Source organism: Camelus dromedarius, chromosome 29 (assembly GCF_036321535.1).
Source record: "Camelus dromedarius isolate mCamDro1 chromosome 29, mCamDro1.pat, whole genome shotgun sequence".
Taxonomy (NCBI): Eukaryota; Metazoa; Chordata; class Mammalia; order Artiodactyla; family Camelidae; genus Camelus; species Camelus dromedarius.
In genome coordinates, this window is record NC_087464.1 from 21,935,141 (window position 1) to 21,947,956 (window position 12,816).

General features: G+C 36.8%; 1 protein-coding gene across 4 annotated transcripts in view; it reads right to left on the bottom strand.

Annotated features, from left to right (window-relative positions):
* The window catches only part of SCAPER (S-phase cyclin A associated protein in the ER), a 258,514-nt gene that overhangs the window by 166,026 nt on the left and 79,672 nt on the right, over positions 1–12,816 (bottom strand). For all 4 annotated transcript variants that reach the window (XM_031440769.2, XM_031440770.2, XM_031440766.2 and 1 more), the window contains 2 exons: positions 8,434–8,570; positions 2,921–2,986 (listed from right to left, as the gene is read on the bottom strand). In XM_031440769.2, the coding sequence (XP_031296629.1) occupies positions 2,921–2,986; positions 8,434–8,570 (203 nt within the window). The remainder of the gene's footprint in view (positions 1–2,920; positions 2,987–8,433; positions 8,571–12,816) is intronic.

Here is a 12,816-nt window from a genome sequence, read left to right on the forward strand (position 1 = left end):
TAGTGCCATTTTTTCTAGACTTGTAATTTAAAAGAATATCCTGGTTGCCTGTGGCCAACAGACTGTATGTAGTAACCAAGGGTAGAAGCAGTGCAGAACTAATAAGGAGGCTGCTACAATAATCCAGATGAGAGATGGTGGATTAGTTACCAGGGAGGTAATGAATAGTGGCCGGATTCGGAATATATTTTAAAGACAGAGCCAACAGAATTTTTTGATGAACTGGAAGTGGAATGTGAGAAAAAGGATGACTCTAAAGTTTTTAGAAGACTCAACTTAAAGATGGACTTGCAATTTCAAAGATCAACAAAAATATGAGGGATAAGATTTGGGAGCAAATTTCAGGACTTGAATTTTGCACATGTTCACTTGAGGGGTCCAAGAGTAAACAGAGAGACATCCAAGTGGAAATGCTTAATAGGAAGTTGGATATAGTTTTCTGGAGTTCTGGGGACAGGTCTGGATTGGAGATATAAATTGAAAATCCATCCAGTTACTAGATGTTTAAAGTCATGAAACTAAATGAGATTATCAAGGGAATAATTCTCTATTTGGACTCTCAGGACAAAGGCACGCTAATATTAGAGGTCAAGGAGACAAGAAAGAACCAGGTAAAAGATACTGAAAAAGAACAGCCAGTCAAGTAAGAGAAGAATCTAGAGCAAGTTGTGTAGCAGACGGTTACACTACAGGACCGCCCTTAAATTACACCTTGCTAGCCATGACTTGCACAGACTCCTCATACAGTGACTACAGACTTGGCAAAATTTCTTGCCACTGGGACATGAGCAGATGTGACACAAGCAGAGGCTGGGTAGGCTTGGTCTCCTGTATGAACCCTGATGCAAACACTCTCAACAAAACAAGCAAAACGAATTTAACAGTATATTAAAAGGATTACATCCCATGACCAAGTGATCTGTCATCCTCAAGGAGGCTGACCCAGGCTTCCTTACAGGGCAGTTACAGGGGAACAAGAAAGCAAGGCTGTGAGCAGAAGCCTCAAGACTTCTGAGGCCAAGGTTCAGGGGTCACATACTGCTTCTGCAGTAGACTGTGGGTCAGAACAAGTCAAATGACTGGAACAAATTTAGGAATAAGGGAAACAGAGTCTACCTCTTGACAGAGAAGTGGCAAAGTTATACTGCAAAGAGACATGCCTCCAGGAATAGCTCAACAATTTCTGGCCATCTTTGCAAACACTACACCATATCATACATTAAATTTCCTCAAATTTTGGATCTATTTCTAGATTGTTTCAAAAAATCTCTTCCGTTAATTTGTATTATTATTCATGTGCCAATACAAAACTATTTCGGCTACATATCTGTTAGCTCAGTTCTACCTCCTTCTCTGTCTTTAATAAATCTTTTTCCTCAAAATTCTCATTTATTTTTCCATATGTTCTTTAAAGTTATTCAATCTCTATTTTTAAGAAGATTGTTATTTTATTGGGATTACAGTATATTTATAGAAGAATTTACTATACTGTGTCTTCTATCCAAGGGTATAATTTGTCTTCCCATTTATACAAGCCATCTTTTATATCCCTTGTTAGCATTTTAACGTTTTGTTTTTATAAAGCCTTCATATTTTTCGTTGAGTTTATTCTTGGTTTACTTTTTTATTGCTATTGTAAATGGTATTTATATTTTCTGATTATCAGAACAAAAAGCTATTAATTTTTGCATCCTGGATATGTTGTCGTACAACATAGGCAAGTTACTTACTCTCTTTAGGACTTAGCTTCCTAATGAAATTCACTGTGTTGATATGAGTAATAAATGAGTCAACACACGTAACGAGCCTGGCATGAGGTAAAGGCTCAGTAAACACTGCCTGTTATTAACACTGTCACATTAATTTGGTAATCAGCCATCCTACTGAACTGATTCTTTTGTTTCTACTAGCTTTTCACTTGATTCTCTGGGGTTTTCCAGATACACAGTATCACCATAATGTTGATAATTTTGTCACCTTCTTTAATATTTTATATTTCTTTTTTTCTTTTAGAATGGCAATGGTTAATAGTTCCAGTACAATAATAAATGAAAGTAATTACCCGATGGGCATCTTATTTCTGACAGGCAAGAAAATTTCTATGACAAACGTAAATAGCAGCTACAGTAAAAAGCTACAGCATATCTACACCAACAACTGGTTACAGATATTCCTCCATCTGTGGCATTTAAGTTGTTTCTTGACTTTTTCACTATTGAAAATAATATTAAAATAGTCATCTTTGTATATAAACATTTGGGCACATTTCCTGAAATCTAAAGTGGATGCCCTAAGCTCTGGATTCACATTGCCTTTCAATAAGACTACTCCGGTTTGCATGCCCATCAGCAGTGTTATGAAAGTATCTTTCTCACTGTACTTCTATTGGCAGCATACTTCACAGAAGCAAAATGATGGTGTTTTTGTTTACTTAGCTATTCTGTAATTAAACTTAGACCCAATGGTGGACTCTAAATCCTTGTCTGTCAAGGGGCCCACACAACATCCTGAATGAGATCTCCTCAGAGCAAAAACCAGCACAGCCTTGACAGATCCTGTTCTATCAGAACAGGGTTCCTCTACCTTGACACAACTGATGATATGGATGAGATAATACTTTTCTGTGGAAAGCTGTCTCGAGCACTGAAGAATGCTTAACAGTACCTGCGGTCTCTATGCACTTGATGGCAGCAGCACCATCTTCCCAAGTAATGATAACCAAAATATCACACATCCCCAGACACAGACAAATGTCCCCTGGCAAAATCGTCCCCAGTTAGATACCACTGTTAGAATAAAACTCTAGGCATCAGGTAAAAAGTCCATGGTCACAGGCATATAATGATGGTTCAGTCAAATCTTTGTTATTATAGGCTGAGACTGAAGAGACAAAGAACTAAATATAGGATAAAATACTCACTTTGCTTTATAGGGTGAGTCAGAGCCAGAATTTTTTGTTTCCATTAAACTCTCATATTCTTTGGCCCTAAAGAGAAAAGAGTTTGATCACTGTTAGTTATTTTGCTGCTAATTTTCATAACAAATTAAAATGCTGGCTGCATTTTTCCTCTCCCAGTGTGAGGAACATTACTACATTAGCTTTAACACTTTGATTTCTGACATTGCCTCTTTAAAATACTAAAAATGCTATCAAAAAAGATTAAAAAGATACATATATCCTCATAGGATAGAGAACAGATTCATTAAAAACATTTTTGAGTTTATAGACCTTTTACACAATGGTGCTTATTTTTCAGGAAAGTTAAAATCATGATAATTAAATTTGAAACCATATTAAGTTTCTACGAAGTGGCTGAAGTGGCTGATTATCTATGTACCTCAAGAAGTATATAACGCAAAATTAAATACAGGTGAAGCAAAGTCCTTTAACTCTAGAAATAACTTTAAAAGGTAATGGAAAAGGCTTGACCAGATACTCAAAGATTTGTTTTATCTTGCTTTTGTTATTTATATTAACTAAATACCAAAAGTCTGCAAAAATATGAGGTAACACTTCTTTGCCACAGTCCAACTAGGCTCCAGCTTGCCTGTACCAGTAGGTGACAGCCATCAACAGGTCATCAATCTAAGCAGACATCACTATAGCAATTCACTAACGATGATATAATTTGTCAATTTGTCTTTTTGAAGGAAAAACAGAAAAATGCTAACTTAAATTTTAACCATTCACCCAAAGGGTTCTAGTCTCAAAGAACTAGTCCATTGACCTGTGGAAGAATTAGTCACAATGTATACCAATCCAGACAGCAATGACAGTGAAAAATAAAAACTGCTTCAGAAAAAGACCTGAAGATGCAAATCACAACAGGCCTAATGAGAAAAAAAGCAATCTAGCACAGACTATGCTTGGGAATGAAGAAATAACTAAATTAGGATTACACATGAAACTATGTATTGTTTCAATCTCTATGTGCTCTTTGTTATCAGCCAAAATATTAAGGCATATCAAGATGGAGAAATAATCACTTTGTAGTTGCAAGTATTGTAGCCTCACACGAAAGGTGGAAAAAGTAACAACCATGCAGGGTTGAGTATGTTCCAAGCACTGTGCCAGAAGTTATATACTCACTGTCTCACACAGTCCTAAAAACTCAGTATGGTATTATCCTCATTTTACAAACAAGTTGAGGCTTAGGAAGATGCCTACTATATCAAAACACACATTTATCTAGGGCTTCAAGTGGAAAGGACTGAACACATTCTTCCATTCATGCACACCTAACTAGAAAATTACTATCCAAAAAAAATTCTAACTGTACCTGAAATGGTAGTTACCTATTTTTTAACTGGAACTTTGTCTTGATTGACTTCCAGCAATTAAGTATTTATTTCCATAGTCCCTACTCTACATGAACTAACCTAGACTACGGAGGATAATAGAAGTTAAATACATGGCATGCATGGGGTACATACACAGTGGGAATAGTCAAGGTTTTATCCTCCATAAGGAGGAAGATACAGCATTAAAAGATACATAATTTTACAAAGTTGAGTTAAGTGACAGATGAGTACTGTCACAAGTGATCATTTCCACTTAAGACGCTAAGGGACATTTCCTCAAGGAAATGTAATGTGCACCTGCTTGAAAGATAGGTGGCATCTGAATACACAAAAAGAAAATAGCATTAATAAGAGAGAAAAGTGAGCAAATAATTCTAGATATGCAAGAAAATATAAGCTATACTTAGGGAACAGTGTACAGACCCCATTTGCTGGAGCAAAAGATTAAAATACAGGAATAGTGAGAGAGAAGATTGAAAAGAATTTTTCAGTTATACATGAACATGAAAACTTGTGCTCTACACTGGAATTTGACACAACATTGTAAAATGACTATAACTCAATAAAAATGTTTAAAAAAAAAAAAGACTGAAAAGAATTCAGAGATTTAAAAAAATAGAAAAGATTTTTAAAAACCCCAAGAGCTAGCTTTTTGAAAAGATAAACAAAATCAACAAACCTCTAGCCTGGCTCACCAAGAAGAAGAAAAAGAATCCAAAAAAACAAAGTAAAAAAAAATGGAAGGGAAGAATAAAAATTGCTATCAGAGAAACATGAAAAAACCATAAGAAAATATGATGAACAGTTACATGCCAACAACCTGGACAACCAAGAAAAAATGGACAAGTTTTTAGACACATACAGCCTGCCAAGATTGAGTCAAGAGGAAACAGATTATATGAACAGACTGATAACTAGAAGCGAAACAGAATCTGTAATAAAAAAAAAAATAAGCCCTGCAAACAAAAACCCAGGACTAGACAGCTTTACTGGGGAATTCTACCAAACACATACAGAAGAACTTACACCTATCCTTCTCAAACTGTTCCAAAAACTGAAGAGGAAGGAAGGCTTCCAAATTCATTCTATGTGAGGCCTCCATTATGCTGATACCAAAACCAAAGACACTACACAAAAAAAAGAAAATTACAGGCCATTATCTTTGATGATGATAGATGCAAAAATCCTCAACAAAATATCAGCAAACTGAATCCAACAATTCATCAAAAGGATCACACTCCATGATCAAGATGCATTCATTGCAGGGTCAAAAGGATGGTTCAACATACACAAATCAAAGTGATACACCACATTAACGAAAGGAAAGACAAAAACCACAAGACCATTTCAACAGATGCAGAAAAAGCATATGACAAAATTCAATATCCATTCATGATAAAAACTCTCACCAAGTGGACATAGAGAGAACATATCTCAACATAATAAAGGTCATTTATGACAAATCCAGATACTTAATGGTTAAAACTGAAAGCCTTCTTGTTAAATTCAGGATCAAGACAAGGATGCCCACTCTCACTGCTTCTACTCAACACAGGACTGGAAGTCCTAGTCACAGCAGTCAGACATGAAAAGGAAACAACAGGCATCCACACTGGAAGAGAAGAGGTAAAACTGACTCCATTTGCAGATGATGTGATCCTCTGTGTAGAAGACCCTAAAGACTCAACACAAATGCTATTAGAACTAATAAGTGAATTGAGCAAGGCAGCAAATAAAGACTAACTTACAGAAATCTGTTGCATTTCTTTACACGAACAATGAAATATCAGAAAAGGGAAGTGAAAAAAAATCCTGTTAAAAATCACATCCAAAAAAATAAAATATTTAGGAATAAACTAGAACAAGAGATTATCATACAAAGTAAAGTAAGACAGAGACGAATACTATGATTTCATCTATGTGGATTCTAAAAAATATGTCACAAATGAACTTACTTACCAACCAGAAATGGACTCACAGACATAGAGGAACTGCCGGTATGCAGGGCCAACTGTTAGTTATGCGTGGATTTTTGACTGTATGGAGAGTCAGTGCCCCAATCCCCTCATTGTTAAAGAGTCAACAATACTCAATAAAGAAGCCAGCCACAAAGAAATTTGATTTCATTTGTATATATTTCTAGGACAGGAAAAACTAATCTATAATGATAGAAAGCAGATCAGTGATTACCAAGCACCAGGGGTGGTGGAAGACGGACTGCAAAGAGGCACAAAGGAACTCTGTGGAGCAATGGAAATGTTCTAAAATTTGATAGGGGTGTGGAGTACATGAGTATCTAGGTTTGCTCAACAAATAGTACATTAGAGATCTCTACATTTCACTTAAATTATACTGCAATGAAAAAAAGTCTATAGATATATGTATGTGTGCATTAAAAGAACATATACGCCAAAATATTAGTAGCATCAGAATTATAGGTCATTTTTCCTATAACTTAGAGATTTTCTTTAATAAACTAGCATTGCTACTATATATATTATAGCATTACTATAAACATCAGGCCCTGAAGGACAGCCTCACTGAAGAGGTGACATTTGAGCAAAGACCTGAAGGAGGTAAGGGAGCTAAGCTCTATGGATATGTGGGAAGAGTCAGCCAAGAAGAGGAAATCCGAAGTGCAAAAGCCCTGAAGTTTTGAGAAAAAAAGTGGCATGATCTGACATTTTAACAGGTTCACTCTGGCTAGAGTGTTTAGAGTAGACTGCCAGGAGACAAGCACAGAAGCAGAGAGACTGGTCAGAGGAGCACTGCAATGATTCAGATGAGAGATGATGGAGGTTTAGTTGAGGGGAGAAGTAGTAAAGTTAGAGAAAGGCAGTCAAATTCTGAATGTATTTTAAAGCAAAGCTAACATTATTTGTAGTTTGAATGAGAGGTGTGAGAAAGAAAAAGGTTAAGGATAACTTCACGGCTTTAGCATTCACAACGAGAACGGAGTATCTGGTTACTGAGATAGAGAAGACTATGGGTCAAGGAGGGCTTTTTTTGCAGGGGTGGGGTGGTGTGGAAGAGAAAGCAGGAGATTGTTTTGGACATACTGAGTCTGAGTAAAACTGAAGATATAAAATTCGTAGTCATCAGCAAGTAGAAAATATTTAAAGCCACAGGACTGGGTGAACTCACCAAGGGAATGTGCACACAGAGGAGAAGAAAGGTCCAAAGAATTGACTCTACAGCATTTCACGGTCACAAGGTCAACAAGCTCTTAGCATAAACTAGAAATAAATGTCAGTAACACTCTGAAGTATATACTGTGAAACTGTTTTTAGAAATTTGGAGGAACTTCACAAAACACAATCAAAAAAGCCTTTTCTATTGATTCTGTAAGATGAAATGGACACCTTCTTTAATTACAACCTGAAATTGGAAACTACAGAGATGTAACCACTGTCAAGCTTCTCTATCTTATGAAACATTTGGGGATAAAGGTATAACAATGTAATCAAACTACCTTCCTCAAATAGCAAAGAATCATCTAGTAAGGAGGAACTACATTTGAGTCCTCGAACAAGACTCATCAGTAACGAGCTGACACTCAAAGCTCCTGAGGTAGTAATGTACTACACAGCTGTCTGATCCTCAGATGTCACTTTGGAGGCTGATGATAAACTACGGGTCTGACAACTCACTTTTCATTTCAAGATATTTCTTGAACTTTTTCTTGTTGTGACAGGCAACCAAATTGATTAACCCTAGTCATGGGATTTGACACTACAGCCAGCCGACTTCTATTTGTTGATTGCTATTGATTTTCTTTGATACTTCATCTAAAAATCAATAGTTGGAAAGAAAAATAGGCTTGGTTTACATATACTTAAATGTACTATTGTGTGCTGAAGGAGGCACAAGTTTGGCAGGGCTCTGGCATCCAATTATCAGAAGAGCTCTTAACAGGTGAAAGCAAGGGCTTTAGATCGATACGCAGTTTTCTTTCTCAATCAGAGAAAGTGGCTATAAATTAGGCTCATCAGTGTTATTTTTAAGGCTACCTTGAAGCAAACAAGTTTTAACTTTTTTGGGAGGCAGAGGGTCCTCCTTGGACTTACAATAGAAAGGATACATCACTAAAAGAGCTTTTCTTTGTTTTGTTTTTAAGGATATTTATAGTACCTGAAGTTCATCCGGGCTTTTATCTTTTTGGCCTTTTTTTTGTTTTTTTGCCGCTCTTCTCCATCTTTCAAAGGCTCTGGTGGAGCTGCACTTTCAACCACAATGTCAACAATATACTTCTTTAAGGAAAGGTGCTCCTGCAAGACAAATGATGAAATGACAAAGGTGATGACAATCAAAAAACAACACAGCACTGCTACAGACTGCAGTGAGCATCTTTTAAAAGACTATACAGATGAAAATAAAAGTAGTCTCCATGAAATGCTGGTTTCAACAACTGCTTTGGAAAACAAGGAAGAAATTGTTTTACTTGAGATTTTTCACTGACTCATCAAACCTTTGCTACACATCAGTTGTGCTAAATGCTAAGGATACAGGGACACACCCCTGGTGCCTTGCAACGCCACACGCAAGTAGGAGAGTTAAAATACATACACAAATCTGTAATTCCAAGCTTGAGAGTCTGAGTGCTGTAGCAGTTACAGTGCTGTAGTGGAGTGCTGTAGAAGGAAGCATCACGTCTGCTATTCCTTGAAGGATGGATTGAATTTGAACATACGGATATTGGGGTGGGGGTGCATTTGTTTAGGCTGGTAGTTGGGTAAGACGGCAGGAAGGAGAAAGAAAAAGGGCATCCCGGAAACCAGGCAGAGATGGAAAGTGCAGTGTGGTCACTGGCAACAGATTTGGTCTGGCAGGAGCACACAGAGGTCGGCCTCACTTTCCTCCTCATCCATCATGGATTTTACAGCCCATCACTGTACTTGCTCCCTTGCACGCACACAACTCCCTTGTCCCTCTGTTCTTCTTTCATACTTGCATGGCAAAATCCTAATCCTAAATCCAACTCTCTCCCTACTCTGTGCCCATAACTGAGCAGATTAATATGGCTATAATTACAAACGATGTTGACTGCCCTCACTGTAAATTTATGACATTGTACCTCAAATGGGTTCTAATATTGCCTGGCAGTGAAGCAACTTCTGTCTAGTTTATTCACATTCTCTTCCCTAGAAATTATTTTAGACCCTCTTCTCAAATTTCCTCCATCGTTAGCCCTGTAGATCACTTCTCCCTCCCTGACACTCTCCTTGCTAGGCTTTCACACATCACACTGTCCTCCTAACTCTAGCTGCACCTTCTGAGTCTTCTTTGCTGGCTCTTTCTCCTCTTCTTGACTGGTAAGTGTTAAAACAGACCTTTACTCAGATACTCCCTCTTCTCTATCCAGACTTATGCATCAGTGCAGTGACTTGAAATATTATTCACACAGGCAATTCCTAAATTTTTATCTATAGTTCAGGCTTCTCTCCTGAATTCCACTCCTATATCAAACTGTCTCCTGGAAGTCTCCACTTAGCTGGAGTATTTCCACCATAAGCATTTCCAAAATAACACTCTATAACAAAACTCTTATGCTCCCAATATACATAAAAATTGCTCTTAAGAGTGTTCATAAATGGTACCACTATTTGCACAACTACTCGCATCCAATATATCAGTAAATACTATCAGCTCTACTTTCAAATATACCCCTTATTCATCCCAAATCCAATTACTTTCCCCACCACCATCAGCTAGTCTAAGGCATCATCAGCTCTCATCTTACCACAACAGCCTCTACATGGTCTTCCAGCTTCTATGATCTCCAAATCTTTGCCTCACAGAAGCAGCGATTTTTAAAAACACAAATCACATCATATCACTCCTCTTACCAAAATCTTGCCTTCTCATCACATTCAGGGTAAAACCCAAACTCCTTATCATGGCCTACTAAGCCCAGAATCATCAACCTCTCTGACCTGACCCTGTACCACTCTCCCTTGTTCGCCCCACTCTGTCCACAGTGGAGTGGATGCTGTTGTTCCTCACATTTATCAGGAACAGAATTCCTCAGGACTCTTGTTCCCTTAGCCAAGAATATTTTTCTCCAGGTATTTGCATGGTCTCAGCTAAAATGAGGGGTCTGCCCACTCTAGTGGCAAGTGAGTGAAAGATGCCTGCATTAAGAAGGTCTCAACAGTCTGGTGAAGGCTAAGCCCAATGAATTCTCAAAACTGAGCCACAGAGAAACTGCTAAAAAAAAAAAAAAAATGAATGTAATGAAGCAAACTAGGGATAATAGAGGCAAAGGGGGAAAACACCTGGATAAAAGCATAGCAGGGAAACAGAATTAGGAAATTTTAGAAAGCAAGTTACTGTATTTTTCACAAAAACAATGGAAGAGGGAGCTCCAAGAAGTTAGAATGGTTACCCTGAATCACAACTCATTCTGCAAGTCTTATAAAAACCGATTCTACGTAAAAACAAGCAACACAAAAGTATCAAGGTCAAATGCCACAGTTATTAAAAGAAAAAGAAAATAAGTAGAATAGCAACACTATGAACAATAAAAACACACCAAAAGGGTCATACAGAGAAAAGACCAAAACGTAACCTTCTACTTCAAAACAAGCTAAGACAAATACAGAAAATGTTCTAACACAAATCACCATCTTGAAAAAAACTCAAAATTTAGGTCATAACTCATACAAAAGACCGCAAATGAAAATAGATCATTTAAGAAATGAAGATAAAGAAGACAAAATGAAAATAATGAAAAAATAAAGATAAAAAGACAAAAGAGTGAATAAACACAATAAATAATGTCTCACAGGATAAAAGTAGAAAATATTTTAGAAAAAAAGAAAGAAAAATGATTTGAGAGTAAGTGGAAATATGGAAGGTAGGCAAAGATGCAGCAATCAGGAGTGCCTGAAAAAGGAAGCCAAAACAAGGGAACAAATCAAACACTAAAAATTATAATTAAGAAAATTTTCCTGAAAAAGAATATAATTAAATATTGAAAGAGTACACCATATACCTGACAATAATGACCCAGAGTAGCTAATACCAAGATATATCATACAACTTCCAAAAGGACAATTTTGAAAAAAAATTATCATCAGTCCTTTTGACAGCATATTTTATGCAAGAAAAAAATGAAGTGCAGTAGTCCCCCTTATCCTCATTTTCACCTTCTGTGGTTTCAGCTACCCGTGGTCTAAAAATACTAAATGGAAAATTCCAGAAGTAAACAATTCATAAATTTTAAATTGTGTATCTGTGTAGTCTGATGAAATCTTACACTGTCCCACTACATCCCAGCCTGCATGTGACTCATCCTTTTGTCCAGTGTTTCCACACTGTATACCCACCTGTCAGTCACTTAGTCTAGGTCACCAGATGGATTGTGGTATGGCAGTGCTTGTGTTCAAGTAACCCTATTTTACTTAATATTGGCCCAAAAGAACAAGAGTAGTGATGCTAGCAATTCAGATGTTCTATCATCGTACCTAATTTATAAATCAAACTTTATCATAGGTATGTAAGTGCAGGAAAAAAACAGCACAGATGACTGTTAAGAATGAATTTAACTACATAAAAATATTCTTTTTTTGTATCTATTCACAATTCTAATTATTATTAGGCACAAAGAAAAGCAAAGTGTACTCTTTGAGACACAGCGTCTATGACTTACTGACTCATTTTCAAAATACGAACCAGTCAGGACCAAAATCCATACGAGGGCACCTGGATCTCCTCCGTTCCTGAAAGAATTGAAAAAATACAACCCCTACCCTTATGGACTCATGCTCAGTGCCAGGACTACTCTACTACTAACAAGCTGGGAATGAGTCTTCATTGGCCGTTCTTTCTACTTGACACTGTTAATTCTAGACATGCGTTCATAGGAGACACTGTTTTTCCTTAGGAATAGAAATGCAAAGTGATGCAGTAGAAACAGCACTGAACTGTGCATCAAGACAACCATACCAGGATAAATTCTGCAACTCATGACTGAGTGACTTCTCTGGGCCTCAGGCTCCTCACTACTAAAATAAAAGGATTAGATAATAAATTGTAAACTCATCCATTTTCTAACATTCTAAAAATCAGTGTATCAAGCTCAAAAGCTAATCAATTATGGCTAACGCCATACATCCACATGTTCAAAAATTTAAGCCTAGTGGTTAAGTCACATTTGTGACTTCTTACTTAAACAACATTGGACAATATGAAACACTGGTAATGCATACAAAGAAACTAATACCTACACAGATGATCTCATCAAAGTTTACACCCTTCTTACTCTTGTAATTACCTTTCGTGGCATACCAGACCAAAGCTCTGGCCTTTCTAACGTAATTTACTATATTCAACGAAATAACTCATACTGAAGTATATGACTTTGATATTCTATCAGACTCCTCCTAAAGGTTCTCATAGTTCTTTATTTTTTAAAAGAGACAGGAAAAAGTTTAAGCTGTAGATAGGTTCACGATCTTTGGGAAAGAAGGTAAATATTCTAAAAATAGCTGATAAGCAGGAAAATATAAATGA